This window comes from Zootoca vivipara, chromosome Z2, assembly GCF_965207765.1.
Source record: "Zootoca vivipara chromosome Z2, rZooViv2.hap1.1, whole genome shotgun sequence".
In the NCBI taxonomy this organism is placed as follows: domain Eukaryota; kingdom Metazoa; phylum Chordata; class Lepidosauria; order Squamata; family Lacertidae; genus Zootoca; species Zootoca vivipara.
The window spans coordinates 18,707,972-18,729,545 of NC_142585.1; the positions used below are offsets into that span (position 1 = coordinate 18,707,972).

At 44.7% G+C, this 21,574-nt stretch overlaps 1 protein-coding gene across 3 annotated transcripts; it reads left to right on the forward strand.

The window, feature by feature from the left end:
* The first annotated feature begins 341 nt into the window (after positions 1-341).
* Positions 342-21,455, forward strand: ZDHHC9 (zDHHC palmitoyltransferase 9). Of its 3 annotated transcripts, none has more exons than XM_088664553.1 (10): positions 342-475; positions 2,728-2,993; positions 13,058-13,218; positions 13,882-14,040; positions 14,877-15,014; positions 15,178-15,224; positions 15,401-15,505; positions 16,319-16,422; positions 18,985-19,135; positions 19,403-21,455. In XM_088664553.1, exons 2-10 carry the CDS (start codon positions 2,827-2,829, stop codon positions 19,502-19,504), a joined length of 1,134 nt encoding a protein of 377 aa, XP_088520679.1. In that variant the 5' UTR covers positions 342-475; positions 2,728-2,826; the 3' UTR covers positions 19,505-21,455. The 3 variants fall into 3 exon arrangements, with proteins under 3 accessions (XP_088520679.1, XP_088520680.1, XP_088520681.1); XM_088664554.1 differs by having other exon boundaries at positions 453-608; XM_088664555.1 differs by lacking the exon at positions 342-475 and adding an exon at positions 927-1,065.
* The last annotated feature ends 119 nt before the right edge of the window (positions 21,456-21,574 follow it).

Genomic DNA, 21,574 nt, shown 5'->3' on the forward strand with positions numbered 1-21,574 from the left:
CTTGTTTTTTTTTTAATGACGTGCGGTTCGGCCAGTGAAAATGCGGAACCAAGGATAGCAGGCCGTTCTTGAGAACGAGATGCCCAATGGAAAGCCTAGTTCCTCTCCTCAGGAGGGGAAACCCCCCCTTTTTTACTATAATCCTGACGTAAACAACCTGCCGCCCCGCTGCTGGTGAGCCGCTTTCTCGGTCTTAGGAAGCGGCCTCTGAGCCAAGCGCACCAGTGCTCGTCCCCCACTCAGGATCCTAATGGGTGAGGTGGGAGGGAGGGAGAAAAGGCCCAGCAACTTAGCCTCACCCTCTTCCCTTCACCACATTGTGAGTGAGCGATCCTCAGCTCAGCCAATCGAGTCATCCCCTCTGAGCTGGGAGGCGGTGCTGAAGCACAGCTCAACCAATAAGCAGCCGATCTGCCAGAGAAAAGGCCTCGGCGGCACGCAGCCCAGCCTCGGCCCCGGTAGCGCTGAGCGGCAGGTGAGGGGGCAGAAATACGCGAGCGAGCCGGTGCGAGGGAAGGGAGGAAGAGCGGGGAAAACGGCAATGGAAAAAAAGACCTAGAGCCGTGGGAGAGGAGAATGAAGCACCCCCATACCCGTTACTGGAACGGGTGAGGTCGGGGCCCCGGGTGTTCCCTCAGGACGGCGCACTGTGCTCTCCGCCCCTCACACAAACGGCTTGTCCTGCTCCCAGTCGCGGCGGTGGGCGTGGTGTCCCCCTCCCCTCTTTCTTTTTGTTAGGCGTGGGGCGTGGTCCGCGAGTGGGCCCCTTTCCCTGTCACCCCGACACGAGCTTCCCTTGCTGTCATTCTGCTCAGTGGAGCTAGTAGCCGTGCACGGCAGGAGCGCGGCTTCTCTCTCCCCATTGCTGCCGCTGAGCGCGGTGTGTGTGTGTTTTTGCGTTCATTGTGCGGTGGTTCTTCTCGCGCGCCGCACGTGGGAGTTGGGGAAGACACGTGTCGGACGATCGTCGGGATCCTTGCGGATGGTGCAAGGTCGCGGAGCGCCCAGCTGGAAACAATGGGCGGCAGCCGCGCGTGGGTCTGGGGAGCCCGTTGCAGGAGCCAGGTTGTAAGAGAAGGTTGTGTGTGTGTGTGTGTCTGTCTGTCTGTCTTATTCTGGTTGTCTCTACTCGGCTTTCCCTCTTCCCTTTATTAATTGTATAAAAACTATTGCTACTATTCAAGTATTAATAACCAGCCATGCTAATGGTGGTTGCTTTTGTTATGCTCGGGTTGGGAGTGGGCATGGGTGGGGTGGGACGAGAATGGAAATCATGTTCAGTTTTGTAATGCATGTTGTTATTGTTTTTTGTACGTTTAATTGTCTGTGCAGAGCGACAGACATTTAACGTGGAGACGGCAGAGAGCCGCTGAAGAAAGATGGACCTTGTAGTAATCGAAACCAAAATAAACAAAGCGGGCGTCTTGGGCGGGGGCTTTTTAATCCCAAAGAAAGAAAGGCAGATTCTCGAGTGTTTTCATGGGTAGGCGCGTCAGTACAATCGATAGCCCCCCTCCCCACCCCGCACATTCCCCTTCCCCGAACAGGCTCCTGCTCTCCCACGTGCTGAAAGACCAAGGAAAAGGAAGAATAGGCAAATGCCACATCGATAAGAGCCTAAGCTTCGCTTCTGTTTAGCTAGGCTGGGTTATTTCTCCCTACTGCTCACTCACTGTAGTGCAATGATTCTCACTCTTCATTAATCAACCCGCCGTGAAAGATTATTAAATATTGTACAAAAAAAACCTTGCTACTTTCCTGTTGCTACTACAAAGGGTGGCAAGATTTCTAATGGGAAGGAATATGTTCTAAATTATTGAGCCTGGGTCCAGAATCCCAGACATTTAGTGGCCTCTAGAACACCATGAAGAAACCTATATTGTATCGACCATATCCTTGTTGGCTAGTTTAGAGAGGCTATGAGAGGATTTGTAAAGCCAAGATGGAAAGCAGGGAATTTTTTTCTTCATGGTTGTCTGTTCCTATTGCTGGGCAACAACAGGGAACCAAGAAATAGATGGGAAGGCGATTTTTAACAGCTGTTGGACAATACTCTGTAGAAACTGAGTAGGTTCAGTCACTGGATTATTCTGGGGCAAAACACCAGGGAGATTTTTTTTTACATGATGAGCCATAAACCCTGGGCTGGGTCCAGGAGCTGCCTGATAGAGAGTTTTGTGGTCTGTGTGATGCAGGGTGTGAAAATGGTTGATGTTCATTTCGTGTGGAAATCCATGTGCCATTATAGATCATACTATAATGTAATGAATGTCAAACATTATTTCTACAAGGTTAAGACTCTGCTCTTTGTGATCCAAACTGGCAAGTCATTGGGGAAAGAGCAAATCTATTGCAATTATTGGGACCTGTCTGGCATCTATCCTGGCTGTGGTATAGGGAAGGATTCTGAGAAACACACCCAGCCATAAGTGTGTGTGAGGTCTCTTTTATTGCAATCGATGATGAACTGTAAAGCATTGAGTATGTGTACGCCTTCCTCATACTAGAGTTATGGCACAAGCCATATTCTGTGCTTCCTGTTGGATAAGACAGGCACTTAATGTCATTTAAAAGAGTGCTGTTCAGTGAGTGACTTAAGCTTGGGAGTAGGATTTGAGTGTACCAGGAAGGAAATGCTCCCAGCAATGATATTTCAGACAATTTTTAAAATCCAGGTGTCATGTGCACAACCACACTAACTAATATCCTTGTCTTCTACCTCTCCAGGGGCTGAGGCTGGATCTCTGAGAATGGTGTGTGAATCCCAGTGGCTAGTGTGGAGATCGACTGTTGCTCAGTTGTCTTGCCTTCTGTGAAGGTGCAGCCATGTCTGTGATGATAGCAAGGAAGAAAGTGATACGGAAATGGGAGAAGCTGCCAGGAAGAAACACATTCTGTTGTGATGGGCGCATCATGATGGCTCGTCAGAAAGGCATCTTCTATCTGACCCTCTTCCTCATTGTGGGAACTTGTGCTCTCTTCTTTGCTTTTGAGTAAGTTCACAGTGGTTGAAACTTTTGCTTGTGTGGGTGTTTTCAAGGCTGTGGTTGGTTGGAATGGCTCTACTTTTTGAGTTGCTTTGACGGTTAGAAGAGCCTATATTTGATGGAAATATTGAGCTGTTGCCTGCTATTGTAAGGGCAGAGTAGATTGGTAATCAGATTTCTTTATCAGTCTTGAGAAGTACTTGTGAAACTATGCTGCTATTTTTAAAATCCTTTTATGTTTCATAAACTGACCCAGCCAACTCAAACTTGTGTGAATTTATTGGAAGTCATTTTGTCTTTGTCCCATGCAAGGGGGTGAAGAAGGGTGAGGCCCTTTAGTCAGGGGTCAGCAAACTTTTTCAGCAGGGGGCCGGTCCACTGTCCCTCAGACCTTGTGGGGGGCCAGACTATATTTTGAAAAAAAATATTAACGAATTCCGATGCCCCACAAATAACCCAGAGATGCATTTTAAATAAAAGGACACATTCTACTCATATAAAAACATGCTGATTCCCAGACCGTACGTGGGCCGGATTTAGAAGGCAGTTGGGCCGCATTCGGCCCCTGGGCCTTAGTTTGGGAACCCTGCTTTAGATTCACAAGGCCTTGTTAGCCTGTATAAAGTACTGTACCATCTCTGAAAGGTTTTTTTTTTGGTTGATGACGAAGATATGAATACTGTTTCTTAGTGGTTTGTCGCTGCCATTGTGGATTTGATACGTGTGAGATGCTTGTGAAAAGATGATCTGATTATGATGGCTTGTAAACTAGGAAGTGGCATTGCAGAAGATGTTACTTCAGTTTGTTTCTGCCAAATATGCTTACAGTGTCATTTGTGAAAACCGTTAGCTTGCTAGCTGAACAGCTCATCACTAGAGCTTATGAATCATTTGGTAACACAGAGGGTCTGAAGTTTATCTACTCAGATTGTTGAATGTCCAGGTTAATAAACTTGTGGCTAGTCACTTACCTAGGACAAATGAGTGTGCTTTTCTGGAAGGAGCTTTCTAGATCAGCTATTGAAACCATACTGCATTATAGTATGCATCAAGAGAGACATTTCTGAGTGTAGAGTAAGTAAGTAAACTTTGGAGCCAATTTTTGTAGAAAAAGTTAAATATAAGAAATAATCTTGCTAAGAACCCCATAGTTACACCTTGATTACATTGTTGAGAGCTGAAATTAGGATCATCTCCGGAAATATGTGCTGGTTTTTTTAACTCTTAAGATGTGATTGTTTTGAATTCATGTGTCTTTGCAAGAAACGATATCAAGAAGAAGTTATTGAGACTGGGAATTTTTTTGTGATATAGCACAATGTTTGTGAAGACTTCTAAACTTTGAAATTAACATTTTATGTAGCCAAGCATGAAGTCTGCCTACTACTGTAATTATATCAGTGCAGGATGCTAGATTTAACTCTGCTCTCATCAAGAATCAGCTTAGATTCTTGCACTAGCAAACTTGAATTCTGATTTGGAACCTAAACATGATCATATTTGTTTTATTTGTCTCTTCTAAAATCATCATTATGATCTGATCCTATGTACATTTACTTGGAAATAATCCCCAGTAATTAATGAAAGATGATACATTATACACAAAGAGGTTAATCTAGAATCACACAATCACTTAAGGGTTATGATCCTTTGATTTCTTAATCAATATATATGTCCAAGAAGTCATATCAAGATCCTGAAATCATGGATGCTGCCAGAGGTTCAGCCTTCTTTCTTAGAGATGTTGCTACCTTACGTTTGTAATGAGCCCCTTAAGACGCTCTGCATGTGACATTTTGGCAGATAATAGACTGATTGATCCAGTTTCTACCCAGCAGCTGTTGCACAAAACTAGATTGTGTGTTGCCAGTCACATCATTGCCAGCTCACCTTGCTAAGCACTCAAGCATTTGCTGATGAGATGGAGGGGTAGGTAGGACTAAGCTTGCATTTCTAATCCATCTTGGAAGATTCAGGCCAGATAAAAGAAAGTACTTATTCACACAGCGCAAAGTTAAAAACTCCCACTCACTGGAGTCATTAATGGCCAGTAACCTGGATGGCTTTAAAAGAGAGTTAGATAGATTCACTGAGGATAAGGCTATCAATAGCAACTAGCTATGATAGCTATGTTCTGCCTCCACTGTCTGAGGAAGTATTCCTCTAAATACCAGTTGTGAATCACAAGTGGGCAGAATGCTGTACTAGATGGGCCATTGGCCTAATCCAGAAGGGTCTTCTTATGTTCAAATTCCATGTATGTTGAGTTTCCAGGTTTATCTGCCTGAATGTTTACTTTGACTTAACTTCTGAACATGATACAAGCAAGTTGGCAGATCTACCCCTAGGAGCCAGCTACCTGTGGGAAGCATATGAACTGATGCTTCAGAACTAGCATAATAGAGTTTATTATTATATTTTAAATCCTTCCTTTTCTCCAATAAACTTAAGATATACATGGTTCTCTTCCAGCACCACTTTTATTTTCAGTGCCACTGTTAAGTAGGTTAGGCTAAGACAGGGGTGAGGCCATCCAGATGCTGGAATTCTGTCAGTGCCAACAAGCATGGCCATTGGTTTAGGATGATGGGAATTGTAATGGTGTTGTAATGCAATAACATCTGGAGGTTCCCTGTTGCTGCAGTAAGAGATGGTAACTGGCTCAAGGTGACCTAGTGACCTTCATTGCCAAATGGGAATTCAAACCAGGGTCTTCCTTGATGTACTACTGTACTTGATGTACTACTGTAGCTTCTATACCTCACTGACTGGTGAGAAGCTTCCCTCTGATCCTGGGTTGGGAGTGACGATCATCACTACTGCCATAGTAGTGCCCAGCAAATTATTGCCAAATTAGCAACAGATTCCGATAAAACAGTGAACACCCAAGACTCCTTTGACTGTTGTGTGATTTGGCATCTTCTTGTTGAGTGACACATGCTCCTTGATGGATCCTTGTTTGGGTGAGGTAGATCCCTAATTGAGAACACTGAACATTTGTCAAGCCATTTGTCACGGTGGCCGGAGTAGGCTACTTCAGAGTAACGACTCTACACAGCTCTGCATTTTATCTTTTATTGGTGCTGAGTATTTACAGTGCTGATGGCAGTACTATTTACAAAGACACATCTGTTCAGCTTGAATCAGAACCTCCAAGTGGCTTTTGGCGCGTCTTGCGCCAGCATAACAACTTGGGGAGACCCATCCTCTTCCCCCGACGCTTTCTGCGCAGTTCCGGAGTTGGGGGGACTGGTCTGCCCCCCTTCCTTCCCCCTTCCTGTCCCACCTGGGACGATGGCTCTTCTACCCTGCCAGAGCCTTGGACACCACTTCCTGTTTCCCCACTTGAGCTGGAGCTTTCCCTCTTTTCAGCCTCGCTCGGGGCTGGGCTGGAACTCAGGAGGGGAGGGGCTTCGCGATATCCCTTGCCCCTCACACCATTTAAGTGTTTTTGACAATAATTGACTATGGATAGGAAGAAGTTTTGGAGTAACCAGGTCCTGGCACTTTGCGCAGCTCCGTCTCACTATATTAATTTTATTATTTATACCCCATCCATCTGGCGGGGTTCCCCCAGCCATTCTGTTTTCCTGATGCACATTTGAAAGCAGATTGTGCAGGGATCTGTAATGTTGGGGAGTGCTTTTAAAGGGAAAAGAGTGTGAATCTTGATACCACACCATTTTTCTTGTGTTTCTCTAAGGTCCTGGGCACCACCTCCTTACGCAAATACAATAACAGAAATGAGAACAGGACATGGTGAAGGGTAAAATCAAGGACAGCTATGTACATTCAATGTGTACATACCCTGGAACTTATTGCTGATTCGGTTGTATTGGTCTAACCTTAGGGGTCAGGTTAATTGGTTTATTGTTATTTGTTCCCCTTCTTGTGGTCAAAGTAAAACAAAAAAATTAAAAAAACCTTTTCACTTTTGAAATGGAGTTGTGGAGAAAGTCTGGAATGTTCAGTGTTTGAACCTGTCTTCTAAAGGAGGTCAAATCAGTGTCACAGATTCCTGAAAATCTTAATGTACTATTCATTTGACTGTTACTTGAGTCACTCTTTGGGAAGAAGAGTGCCTATTTGCTGCTGTTTTAACTATAGCAATGTTGTGTTGCCTGCTGAAACTGAATTAGGGGCTTGTTCAGGCTATGGAAGAAATTTCAGGACACTTCTATCCATTTATTCTTGGATTAGAAACATAAGTTATACTGTGTTAGACCATTGATCTGTTTAGCAGCTTCAAAGTATGGGTCAGAGTTCTTTGTAAGAAACTTGTAAAAAGTCCTGCATAGTGTTTTAAAGTCCTGGCATTACTTGGCATTGTGTCATCAGGTGATTGACAGAATGGTGGCCCTACCCATTTGTCAGATTGGGCCTATAGGAGGTAGGTGTGGTGATGATCTGACCCACCAGACCAGGCATCCCCAAACTCGGCCCTCCAGCTGTTTTGGGACTACAACTCCCATCATCCCTAGCTAACAGGACCAGTGGTCAGGGATGATGGGAACTGTAGTCCCAAAACAGCTGGAGGGCTGAGTTTGGGGATGCCTGCACCAGACAGATCCAGCTCAGTATTGTCTACACTGGCTTGACAGCTGCTCTCTAGGGTTTTTGATGGGTATCTCCCAGCCCTGTCTACAGACACCTGGACTGAATCTGCGACCTTCTACCTGCAGAGCAGGTGCTAGCCTAGAGCTACAATCCTTTGGTGAAAGTCAGCTTCTCAATGACTCTTTTTGGGGATGCATGTGTGCTCTCTAGTTACAAGAACTATCTAATGTAAGTTTTATTATATTCTGTTGACATGACTTCTGTTTGCTCTGTTATTGTTGTTATGTGGCAACTTGGCTTTTGTCCCAGCAAGGTGTAGTCGTGTTTTGTATATGCACCATCTGCTTTTCTGTTTTTATTTGTAGAGTGCCTCCCAAAATGTGACTCTTCCAAACCTGATGCAGTGAATTAAATATTTGAAAATGTGTCTTTTCCTTGGGAAATACTTGCACGAGCGAAAGAGAAAGGGAAATAAACGGTCATTCAGTTTAATCTTAGTGTAGCCATGCTCACTTGAGCTTGGGTAAACAGACCCCCATGTTCCTATGCTCTGGCCACTTCGCTTCACATCTGCCATTGATTACCTGCTGACACTGCTACACCTCTTAGCATTAGCACCTAAACCTGGGACTAGCAGCTTAAATCCCCCTGGTTGTGTATTGGTTCTGTAGCTTTCAAAGAGCTACTGGCATTTTAAAGCAAAGGGGCGTGAGAGACTGTGCTGAGAGAGTGTGTCACTGGCACAACCAGCATATTTGGGATTTCTGCATGGGAAAGAAGTGCAGACCCACTCCTGACTGCAAATGACCCAGCAGTTGTATATAACAGATAGGGAGAAGAAGCTGCATAGACAAGTGGAACAGGAGATGAATGATCATCCCCAACATTCTTCTTCTTCACAAGGCTGTGTTAGTGGGGTGTGTGACTTGCTCTTTGCTGCCCAGTAGGCATTCATTTAAAGTTGGTGTGCCACGTAGTCTGTTTTCAGTAATGTGTTTTGCTATTTTGCTAATGCGATGCGACCGTGTCAAGACACATTTGCTTCCTGGTACAATTTGATCACGACTATTTAAGCCTTGCTATTATGATAGTGGCAAAGGAGGCATGCAAAGGAGAGCCTCTTACATCCCCTTCTTTGCCCAACCCTGCACAACAACTGTGCAGTGTTATCAGTTGGGTCCTGCTCTCCGATAGTTGCTGCCACCCTCCTTTTTTGTCACCCACAGCCCCAGAAGCAAAGGGGAAAACTGAGGATGCACAAGAAGTTAATTTCTAAAAGGGTTCTGAGCCAGTGTACTGTACTCTGCATTCCATGGTTCAACTTGCACGCAACTTGCTGGGAAAATCAGGGCTAGCTTCTAATTGCCTTCTCCTACTCTGATAACGGACCCAGGTGGCGCTGTGGTTAAACTTCTAATACTTCTAATATATTTAAGAGTAGGCTGCAAGGATGGTCAGTTTCCCAGTGGCTTTGAAATCCCAATCTTCAACCCCGCCCCCCCAAAGAGGGACTCAGCTGCAAGGCAGGCAGCTTTTTAAAGGCTCTTTCCCTCTCTTTTGAGGGAATGACCTTTAACTCTTTCTAACCAATAGGGAGCCAGAGCTAGTTGGGCAGGTAACTCAAGTCTCCCAGGTAGGCATCTTAATACCTTTTTGCATTTGAAGAGCATATGAGGAAGTTAAATGACACCTTGATTTAGGAATGGTGTAGCCAGGAGATTCTTCTTTCACAAGTGGGACTTCCTTGTTGCTTTTGCTAGTGCTGCCTCACTGGCTGGTGTTTGGTTTTGTGGAGGAAAGCCCGGCAAGCTAAACATTATTTAATAGGGAAGAACCCTTATATGATATCCTGAGAGGAGAGGAGGAATTTCCAAGGAAACTAGTGGGTTGGCAAGAGATTCACGGGATGTGTATGTCTTCTTGATGAGTCATGATTCTGTCCAATTTGTTTCTAAAGTTATTCTACCTAGAGATCTCTGGTGAAATAGATCTGGATATATTAAGTGACTTGTGCACATGTAGAAAAACAGGTCTTATAGGAACAAGAAGTGACAAAGAACAGGCTTTTTTTACTTGACACCAAGAACAGAGATTCTCTTTTAGGGTGATGCACAATGAGCCTGCAGGTTTGGCTAGATCAGTTTCATAATTGATGGTATGCAAAATTCCTGTCAAAGTACCAAGCTTCTGTGTCATAGTTTGCCTACAAATAAGTTTTTTTGAAGTCTTTTGCTCGTTTTTCCATGAATGATTAAAGTGCCCTTTGAATTTGAACATATTCCCTGCCTGCCACCAAACTTCTAGTGCTTCCAAATCAAAATTTCCATACCCTTGGCTAAAAATTTGATCTCAGATATTGGAGGCATGTTTTCACTGAAAGGGTTGTGGTTGGCAATCCCGCTTGCTAGTAATGTGAAGGTTGCTTGGAGTGCAAAAGAGTGCATTGAAAAGTATTTCACTGTGGATGCTGATGAGCTTTCAGCATTGATTGATTGCGGGGTGGGAAAGTCACCACTTGGCTGGATTTGGGTGGTGGTTGCTGCTGCTCTTGCTGTGACTTCATCTGTTCCTTCTATTTTTGTGTTTAACTGTATTTGTTGGTTGGAATTTGTATTATTGTAAGCTGCCCAGGTGCCAGTTGGAAATATTTTAAGTATGGTCCATATACTGAAAATTTCAGTATATGGATGGAGAGGCATGGGCTGTTTTTGTTACTTGGTAGCCACTATCAAATGGGGCTTCTGTTTGGCTTATGGGCATGTTGGACATTCAGCTAAAGATTCCTCTTTCTGGGGTTCTTCCCATATTCTCTCTAATGAGGGCGTGGAAGGCAATTCTGTCTGTCAGTTCCAGTTGATTTGTTTTAATGGTGACACAAGTTTAGCTGGCTGATGCATGTGACCTTGTTCATATGGTGGTGTTTTTGTTTTGAAAGTTTAATTTTAGTTCGCTAAAGAGAGCATATCAGATGAGTAATGAAACAAGCCTTCTGTATGTTTGGAATGCCAAAAATATGTGTGAAGCAACATTAGAATGCTGGGAGAATGTAGCTGCTGGAGTGGATTTCTGGTGGCTGGTGCAAGTTACTGATTTCTAAAGTACTAGACTGGGGCCAAATGGCATTCTTCTTTCTTAAAGTATGTTTAAAACCGACCCACCTTTATTTTGGAGAAAGCAGCTGTGAGACCCCATTCCAGGTTGGTTGCCCATACCAGTATACTCCTGAAAGGTAGGAGTTTTTGAACAGAAAACTGCTGCTGGTTCCTGATCTGGATTGGGGCGCCACAACTTTTTCTTCCAAAAAGAAGTGCTCATATTTAAACACATACTTTTTATGAAGTGTAAATAATGTAACATGTATTTAGACCTCAGATAAGCTGGTTTGAAAACAGTAAAGACTTGTCCCTGATAATAGTAAGATCATCTATTTTCTTCCAAATAAATACTCTAAAATGGTGCAAGAGGCACTGGAACATTTACAGTGGTTTTCCATTTCCGAAGGCTGTTAATTAGCCACTTTGACCTTTCAAGTTGACTCCTATCTCAATTATATTTCCCTCCCTCCCTTCTAACAATTGTTAAAACGGGTACTGTTGTAAACACCTCATTCATAAAAGCAGAATTATTTGTGCAAAAGAAGTATGTGCACACTTCCATGATTAATTATTCTGACTTCCAAATACAGAATTGAGGGGTCTTGTCATATCAGTGAACTGTTAAACCAGAGGTAGAAACTTGGAAATGGTGTCACAGCATTTCTTGTTAGATATTAATTCAATAGGAGTGTGTGTGTAAAAAGAGAAAACAAGGCAGGGGGGAAGAAGAGAAGGCTTCAGCAGTGCCAGAGAGTCAGCTGTTCTTCATAGGTTGTGCTCCATGCAGAGGTTGTTCCCTGCTGGCTCCAGCTCCGCAGAGCTACTGTCAGCATCCCACTTCCTGCTTTTGCTGCAGGAAAGGGGTTGTCTCCCCCTCTCCTTTCTTTCTCTTGTTCTTGCTAGATTTTCCTACCACAGTTTACCAGCCACAGTTGTCTTAGTGGTATTGCCCTTTCGGGCAGGAACATAGTTTAGATAGGCATAGGATAGACATGGTGATGCTCTGCAGATCCCCGCTTCCTGTCCTTTTTTTTAATCGTAAAAGGCCAGGATGGTGATGCAGAGGTGCATGTTGTAGCAACCATTCTGAAAGTAAACTGGTGGTCCCAGTCCAATCAGCACTTGGGTGGGATACTGTACATCTTTTGCAGCCAGAACATCCCAGGCTCAGTCCTACCAGGTAGACCTGGGAAAGACTTCCTGTCTGAAACCCTGGAGAGCTACTGCCTGTTAGTGTGTAGACAATACTGAATTAGACTGTTGATCTGACTGTATAAGACAGCTTCCAACATCCAGGAACCATCTCCACATCACCTTCAGGTCTGACTGGAAGAAGGTGGGATATAAAATGGAAATAAAATCCCAGGTGGTGGTTGGAAATGGGTGTCATGTCATTAGCTGATAGAAAATGGTACAGTGTGCCTATTCTCATACAGGAATTTTCTCCTCCCCCTTCTACCCCATTTGCATCTCTAAAAGTAATTGCTGTTTGAGTTCCCTGTATTTTGCTACCCACAAGGCTCAGATGCTAGAATGGAAAGTCCACCCTGTATTATGGATGCAAATATATTTTACTTGAGGGCTGTTCAAAAGCATTGTGCAAACAAGTGTTTTTTGCCAGGGTCTTGCCTTTTAAAAGACTGCCCTTTGATTTCAGTGCTTCCTGGGGCAGATAAATGCTTTCAAACATTAACTTTCAATCATAGCTATATGAGAAGGCCCCAAAGTGTGCTGTGTAGACTTTGTTCGATTATCAGACTTCACTACGGTAGCATTTGCTCAGCTTTTTCCTAGTTCTTCTCGTCAACAAACAACGGGACTGAAGACTATTTTTTTTAAAAAAATGGCAGAATTAAAATCTTGTTTTGAAAAGAGGGGTTCTCAAAATAAAAACACAGAAACCTGCAGCAAATATCAATTTCTACCCTCCATCTCAGGCCCAGCTCCTGCCAACCTAGCAGTTCGAAAGCACGTCAAAGTGCAAGTAGATAAATAGATACCGCTACAGTGGGAAGGTAAACGGCATTTCCGTGTGCTGCTCTGGTTCGCCAGAAGCGGCTTTGTCATGCTGGCCACATGACCTGGAAGCTGTACGCTGGCTCCCATGGCCAATAATGTGAGATAAGCGCCGCAACCCCAGAGTCTGTCATGACTGGACCCAATGGTCAGGGGTTCCTTTACCTTTACCTGCCAGCCAGGGGACTTGGGAAATCCATGGTGTTTGCTTTATTCCTGATTCTATTGGTACAAGGTCTTTTTTTCATGCCTCACTGCCTCTGAGCATCAAGGAGACATGAAGTCAAAGGGCAACATTTTAAAGCAATTATATTAGGGTTTTTTGGGGGGAGGCACTGTAATTTGGCACACAACAGGCTTTGTGTCTAATTTCAGTTGCTATGGGCTTTTCTCTCATTGCAGGTGTCGCTATCTTGCTGTCCATCTGTCCCCAACTATCCCTGTTTTTGGAGCTGTTCTCTTCCTATTTGCAATGGCTACACTCCTGCGTACAAGCTTCAGTGACCCAGGAGTGATTCCTCGAGCCTTGCCTGATGAGGCAGCTTTCATTGAAATGGAGATTGGTGAGTGGGTGGCATTTTCCTCAAGCTTTCCAAACATAGTTCCAGCCTGTTGGGTGGTGCCTTCTTCAAACCATCCAAGCACAGTTTAACCATTTGAGTCTGCAGGTATGGAAAGCATTCCCCCACTGCTCCTGGATGATGAAGGGTCTGAAAGGGTAGGGTCCTGTCTAGAGATATGGGTGCACAACACTTACCTTATGCTGCATACCAGGGTGCTGGACCCATGGGCTTAATCAGGCCTGCCAAGCTCTCCAAAGTGGCTTTTCAGCCCCCCTGTAAATGCACCTTTCCCTCCCTTTGTGCACTGCCTTTGCTATGACATCAGAGTGCTCTGGAAACAGGAAGTGCTCCTTCCTGTTTCCTGAGCACCTCTAAGCCATTAGCAAGAGCACAAGGGGAAGAATAAACACTGGCAATAGCAGGAAGAAGTGCCTTTGCTTCCTCCCAGCCCATCCCTGTGATGGGGAATAAAATTATGAAGAAAACCACTGTCTCCAAAGAGACAGTGAAATGTACTGTAATAGTGATTATGGTGATTATGCCGTGTGAGAGAGTGTAGAATGGTAGTGCCCACTTTCACTTTTACCCTGGCATACAGCTCTCAGACGTTTGACTGCAACTGATAGCCACCCCTGCCTTATTCAAACTGGTTTTCATTTGCAGAGGCAACCAATGGGACCGTGCCTCCAGGCCAGCGGCCACCCCCACGTATTAAAAACTTTCAGATCAATAACCAGATAGTGAAGCTGAAGTACTGCTACACATGCAAGATCTTCCGTCCACCTCGTGCCTCGCACTGCAGCATCTGTGACAACTGTGTGGGTGAGTAGTGGGACTATGTGGTTGAAAAAGAAGCTTAATAAAGGAGTTCTCCTGATAATCTGTGACAGAGGTCACAAGAAAACGGTTGTATATTTACTACAAATAAAGAAGCTCCCTGCTGTAAATGGCTCATTTCTGTGTCTGTTAGTCACAGAAGGAACACTGAATTTCCACCTTTATGATATGTAAAATTTGACCAGGCATGGTCTCCACACCTTTAGCCATAAAGGCTAGGAACTTGATTTGTTACATAAAAGCATTCTCAGTTTTTTTTATATTTTCAGTTTTTGTTCTTGGTGCCTAAACAATCATCCAGCAGTCTGGGTGTGCTGTGATCTGGAACCTACCCAATAGCAAGGTTAGGTTACCTCTTCCTGAGATTAGTGCATCAGCAGTTGTGTTTAAGAGTTGTCACAGATTCAGAGGGAGGAGGCATTGCCCTACACCAATCCCCTCCCCCCGCCAAAAAAAACACACCATGTGGTAAAACTGCTTGTTCTATACCTGTGAAAGGTTTGAAAAGAAGTGTATTTTTTCTGGGATGTGGCCACTTTGGATATAATAACAAAAGCCTCCTTACAAAAGGGCAGTTTTTACCATGTGAGTTCTAAAGGGAAAAGTTGCTCGTTGGCAGTTCTCCCACCCCAAAAATGGGTGTGTGAATCTGTCCTTTAGCAACTTAGTACAGGAAATTGCAATGTATCTTTGCCATGTTAGTGGAATTCAAATACATATATATTTATATATGTATGTACTGACTTACTGCTGAGAGTTATACGGCTAGGGTGGAGAGGTACAGCTTTGGCTCTGCTGATGTGCTTGTCTGGCTCTTGCAGAGCGGTTTGATCATCATTGCCCCTGGGTGGGCAACTGCGTGGGAAAGAGGAACTATCGTTACTTCTACCTCTTCATCCTCTCCTTGTCTCTTCTCACAATCTACATCTTCTCCTTCAACATTGTCTACGTTGCCCTGAGTGAGTCTATGTTTTTGGCGGGGGGGTGGAGGAGAAGAGGGGCTGTGTTGCTGGTGATTGAAAGAGCACTTGGGAAGTGGGTGGTTATATTGGGAAACAGTCCCTGCTCTTCCTGGTTTGTTTGGCATCTGTAGACTTAACTAACTTTTCTACTTTCACATAGAATCCCTGAAGATTGGCTTTTTGAATACTCTGAAAGAAACCCCAGGGACATATCCTTTTTGCTTCTGCTTAAGCTGTCTCTAACCTGCCTGTTGCAGGAGGAGAATGAGAGAGACCATCTCCATCTTTATTCCAATGGAGGGGCATCAGGGTGGGGTTATCTGCAATGTGGGGGGAAGCTAAGTCACCTGTAGTGCAGTTCTTGTTCCCTAACTCAGCTGCTCACAGTCCTGGAGGTTTTGATCTGCTTCTTCACACTTTGGTCTGTGGTGGGTTTAACTGGCTTCCACACTTTTCTGGTAGCGCTGAACCAGACAACTAACGAAGATGTGAGTATCAATACAAAGATACAAGCCTTCCAGCAAGCAGCCTTCCAGCTTCATATGTGACTCTTCACACTCTTTGTAGGAATGCTGCTAAATGAAAACATGGGTTGGGAATCCTGATGGGCAGGAGTGGTTAAATACCATCAGAACATGGTCCAAAACATCTCTTGGATGGATTTGAACTAATCGGATTCCTTCAAATAACATTGCAGAACCTTTCTTTTATTTTGTTTTTAAATCTCTAGTTCTTTCTGAAATGTTTTAGAGGTGGGCGGGAAGGTGCAGCTCTGGCTTCTCTACTTTGGGAGCCTCTCTTTCAGTCATAGCCTCCAGAGCCTACCAAACAGGAAGAAACTTTCTCAAGTGCAGATTAATAGGCAAGATAAAAGTTTTGCTGGACAACAGTTTGTCGAGTCTTTCAGTGACGTACCAGATTCTGGGACATGGACATAGCCAGGATTTATGTTAGCGGGGGTGGAGGGGAGGCTTGGGGGGGCAGAACTGAGTTATCTGTGATGTGATTGGTCAGTTAAGTATTTTTATTTATTTATATGATGGGGGCAGCTGCACCACCCTCACCCCCGGCTGTGCCCATGTTCTGGGAGCAAATCTGCTCTGTAAATGAGGAAGGCTTCTATTGTGACCAAAGTAATTAAGAAAGTAGCAGGGACCATCCTCTTAGAGAAGCGTAAGGGGAGAGGGAGAATCAGGATAACAAGACAGGTGCTTTTTGGGTCTGGGTGTGTGTCTGTTATCATGTAGATGAGTGCTAATTTCGCTGTTTGGTCTTCCTTCCACCTCTTGCTGTTCTTTCAGATCAAAGGTTCCTGGACAGGGAAGAACCGTGTGCAGAATCCCTATAGCCATGGCAACATTATGAAGAACTGCTGTGAGGTCTTGTGTGGCCCTCTGCCTCCCAGGTAATGGTCTGATTTGGGCTTGGATATTACATTATGCCTTTGAGAATAGTGCTGGACATAGTAGGGTATGGGGTGCTTGGACTAAAGGCCCTCATGTGCATCTAAGTGACGAGAGACTAATGGCATTTTCTGCAGCTTCTGGGAATTGGGTGGGATAATCTTCCTCCTTGACTACCAGCTCCATATTTTAATTCCTCCTGTTTCCATCTCCCAGTCTTGCTTCAGGTTGAGGTCACAAGGAGAGATGGAGAGATCCATCTGCTTCCAGTCCATTTAATTTAATTTATTTTAAATATATTCTTGGCCCACCTTTAATCACAAGTGATCCCAGAGTGGGGTAAAGGTAAAGGGACCCCTGACCATTAGGTCCAGTCGTGACCGACTCTGGGGTTGCGCGCTCATCTCGCATTATTGGCCGAGGGAGCCGGCATATAGCTTCCAGGTCATGTGGCCAGCATGACAAAGCCGCTTCTGGCAAACCAGAGCAGCACATGGAAACGCCGTTTACCTTCCCGCTGTAGCGGTTCCTATTTATCTACTTGCATTTTGACGTGCTTTCGAACTGCTAGGTTGGCAGGAGCTGGGACCAAGCAACGGGAGCTCACCCCGTCACAGGGATTCGAACCGCCGACCTTCTGATCAGCAAGCCCTAGGCTCAGTGGTTTAACCACAGCGCCACCTGGGTCCCTTCCCAGAGTGGGGTACAATAACTCAATTTACAAGTAATATCCATCAGTGCAGTAATATAAAATAAGAGCAGATAAAACAAATAACTAAAACAACCAGTTAGAATGGCAGAAACATTTCTTTCTACTAATCTGTAGAACTGATAGCAACTATGCTCCTATTTGAGGCATATGGCTGAGGATACTTTTACAGACACATGCACAAAAGCTGATCACGTTATAGTTTATTACATCTGGCATAGGGAACTTGTGTTCGTTCAGGCATTGTGGGATTACTGCCCTCCTCATTCTGTGTCCCTCGGGTGTGGTGGCTAAGTCTGATGGAAGCTGGAGTTTTAACAACAGGGCCACAGGCTCATGTCAGTTCTGCATGTGTTGATTTATACATCTGTTCCATTCACTTTCCATATGAATGTCATTAAAAAAACCCATAATTGCATAGTACTTAAATACATGTTTTTGAAATACATTCTAACAACTTATTTTATTTCTAAGTACACATTATTTTATTGTGGGTTTTGGTACTTTGTGGTGGCTGTTTAGTTCAAGCACCATAAAATTCAAAGGAGTGCAAAATTGGACAGCTAATCATGTTCTGATATGTATATTAGTCTAGGGGGTGCGGTGTGTGTGTGAAGTATTACATTCCAGAGAAATGGATAAGGCAGCTTACATTGCTATTGCTTCATTGGGCTAGTTCCTTCCTACTCTTCCTAGTGGAACAAGGAAAGCATGTCTCAAGCTTTCTATGTTTGTTTATCTAATCAAATGGTTCAATTTGAACTGCATATCATTAAAGCCAGTGGTAGGTTGAGCTAGAATTAATGACAGGCAGAGCCACACCGTCAGTGGTTATCATAGAATCAGAGTTGGAAGAATGACTCCAAGGATCACCTAGTTCAACCCACTTGCAATGCAGGAATCTCAGCTAAAGTATCCAACAGATAGCCCAGCCAACCTCTGCTTAAAAACCTCAAAGAAAGGAGAGTCCACAACCTTCTGAGGGAGACAGTTCCATTGTCAAATAGCTCTTATCGTTATTCTTCCTGATGTTTAGTCAGAATCTCCTTCCTTGTAACTTGAAGCCATTGGTTCAAGTGCTACCCTCCAGAGGAGGAAAATACAAGCTTTTGATCCACCTTCTATGTGACAGACAGCCCTTTAGATCCTTGAAGATGGCTCTCATATCTCATCTTTTCCAGGCTGAACATACACAGCTCCTTCAACTGTTCCTCAATAGGCTTGGTTTCCAGACCCTTGGTCATTTTGGTTGCCCTCGTCTGCACACATTCTAGCTTGTCAATATCTTAAACTGTTGGCGCCCAGAACAGGGCACAGTATTCCAGGTGTGGTCTGACCAAGGCAGAATAGCAAGGTACTATTACTTCCCTTGTCCTGGACATTATACTTCTGTTGATGCAGCCTAGAATAACATTCACTTTTTTGCTGCTGCATCACACTGTTGACTCATGTTAAGCTTGTGGTCCACTAAGACTCCTAAGATCTTTTTCACATGTACTGCTAGTAAGCTAGGTGTCCCCCATCTTATATTTGTGCAGCTGGTTCTTCCTAGTAGGTGAGGGCTTGCTGAGAGCAACTGAGATTGGTGCAACAGTGACCCAATATTATTATTACTATTACTGTTATTATTATTAATTTATATCTCACCCTTTTCCCTGAAAGGGACTCAAGGCATATTACACAAAGAAATAAGAACAGCTACAAACATAGGGGCGGGATAATTAAAAAAACAAGCATAGACCTATTCATCCTAATGATCCAGGTTCCACTTATTAAAACACAATAAAATGTTTTAAAAAGATCAAAAATGTATACTACTATTCTTGATTCACCTCACTGCATCCTTTCCTTGTAGTGTGCTGGATAGGCGAGGCATCTTGCAGCAGGAGAGTGCTGCCCTTGAAAGCAGTGCTGGACCAGAGCCCAACACTCAAGAAGATGGGACCACAGAAAAACCAGGTGCCCAGGAAACCAGTGGTGACAGTGCCATCCCAGAGGAGAGTGTGGTAAGTGTGGTAGATGCCAGCTTGCTTTGAATGTACTCAGTAAGCAGCTCTGCAATCTCCTGATGGCCATGAGCAGGCAGTTTGGTTGGGGTTTTCTCGGTGTGTGTGTGTGTGTGTGTGTGTGTGTGTGTGTGATTTCTGCTATGCAGCCCTAAAAGAAACCTCCAGGAATTGCCAGTTTTCCTTCTGAAATAGATTTTTTTTTAATACTCTGCTGTGACTCACCCTTCATTCTCTTCTCCCTCTTTTTTCCTTTCTCCTCTCCAGCTCCCTGTGCCAACAGGCAAGGTGCCACAGGAAACAGCGCAGCCCCCTTCTGCAGCAGAACCATCTGTTCCATCCCTGGATCACGAGCAGACAACGCACTAGCCTTCAAAGTGGACATGAACACTGTTTTTGTTTGGCACACTCCTTGTGAAGAGGACCAGGGCAGGGAACAGCTTGGCAGGACAGTGGCCTTGCCGTTCCCTTTAGCTGTTTGTTCACCAGTGGTTGTAACCTGTGTCTACAGACTGATGAGTGCCAGCACTCCCCTTTCTAATGGATGCTGAGCACCCACTATGCTGCTGAGGGACCCTTCCCCCCTCAAAAGGAAATTGCTGCTGCCTAGGGCAGGCCCACTTCCTTTGTCTTTGGTCTCTTAACACTACTAAGTGAGTGCCTCTCTAGCCTGACATCGTTGAAGCGTGACGCCAGCTGGGAAAAAGATGGAGCTGATGGCACCTTTCTGTACTGTTTGTCTACCTGTGGCTGCAGTATTTTATGTTGGCTGAACTCATCAGTCAGCAGAGCCAAGTTGATAATGGGAACATAGACGACCAGGTTTCTACGTAGCGCTCCTTCCCAAATGTTCCCTGCCAGACTGTGCCATATGGTACCTCTGAACCCCAAGTGGTCCTAAATCATCAAACAACCAGCCAGGGGAGCTCTAGCTTGTCCTTGCCCCCCCAACTCCCTCTATTTGTCTAGATATTGAAACTCTGGTACGTTTTTCTCTTTCCTCTTTTCTCCCAGTTAGTATGTCTTCCTGGTCCCTCCTCCCTACCATTCCAGTCTTCTGAGGTAGCATTGGTAAAAGCTGACCTCTCCATTCTGCTAAGCATCTCAGTCAGGGCTACTGAAGGGGCAGGGCGGACCACAAGGTGGTAAAGTGACTTGGGAGCAAAAGAGCCAGTGGCATTGGAAAGGATACTACTCTACAGGCATAGGAGGTGTGCCCCTGTTCCATTACTTCCTTGTGGCCCATAAATCACCTGGTGCTCTTCAGCTCGGTTGACCCAGTGTTGAGTGATGCTCTTTGTATTATCTTGCTAAATGGTAATTGCTCTGTCCAGACCTTCTTGTGCCTCCCAATCCCTCCTTGTTTATAAGTGGAGGGGAGTTGCCAAAAAAAGGGCTCTGAATGAGTGGTAGTATGTTTGGGGCGGGCAGGGGGAGTAGCCTTCAGTGCCATTTCAAGCAAGACTCATACAGCTTAACTGCACACCATCAGGATTCTTCACCATAGGATGATTTTGTGATTGCTGGTCAGACTGTTGGTAGGGACATGCTCCTTTTTTAATACTCCCTCTCCGCATAAGAAGCCAATTACATGGGCGAGAAAACTAGCTGGAACCCTCACTCCCTGAAAAACTAGCCTTCCTGCATCATGCAATTCTAAGTTCAGCTGTCACTGAGTAGACCCTATCCAAAGTGCAATGTACAGCATCTCTGAGGTGGGAGCAGAGCATTGCTTAGCCTATCCCTAAGATTTAGCTAGCTGTTCAAGTCAGGGCAGCGGAGAAGCTTATCTTCCTCTCACCTTCTCTCCCTGATGGTCTGCAGCTGTGAGAGGTTATATCTCAGTGTATTCCCACTTGGCTTAGGACAGTCACACCACCAGTTCTTCCCACTGTGTTTCTAAGTAGTGAAGCACTCTGGCCAAGTTTGTGCTCTCTTCATCTGCAGGGGTAGAATCAGTGTGTTTAGCAAGTGCCCTGCAATGACTGGGAGAAAGGTGGTTCCTCTTCTAGCATGGTGGTGTGGTCCATGTAGCTTCCTTATTTCCCCCACTGGGCATGGTGGGAGCCAGGAATAGGCAAATGCACCTCCAACAATCTTTGCTTGATGCCTTGCCAGTGCTGCCCTACTTCCTTGAGGCAAAGGTAGAGGCTACTCCTGTATTTCCCCAATTACTGACCAAATCTCAAGTGTTGCAACCATCTTGTTTGGGTTATATTTTCTAATGTACTGTGTCAAATTGCTCCAGGGAGCAGGATGGTCCTGGCTGCCTTGAAGCTTTGGTGTGCTCCTCTGATCTCAATGAAGGTATTGGAATTCATTTGGTGTGTTGTGTTGCCTTGGCACCAGTTTGTCTCCACTGCTAATCTCCATTATTGGTGTTAGGCTTGTAGATAGCCTGGTTCCCCTGCCTCTGTTTATGGTGCAGCATTTACTTTA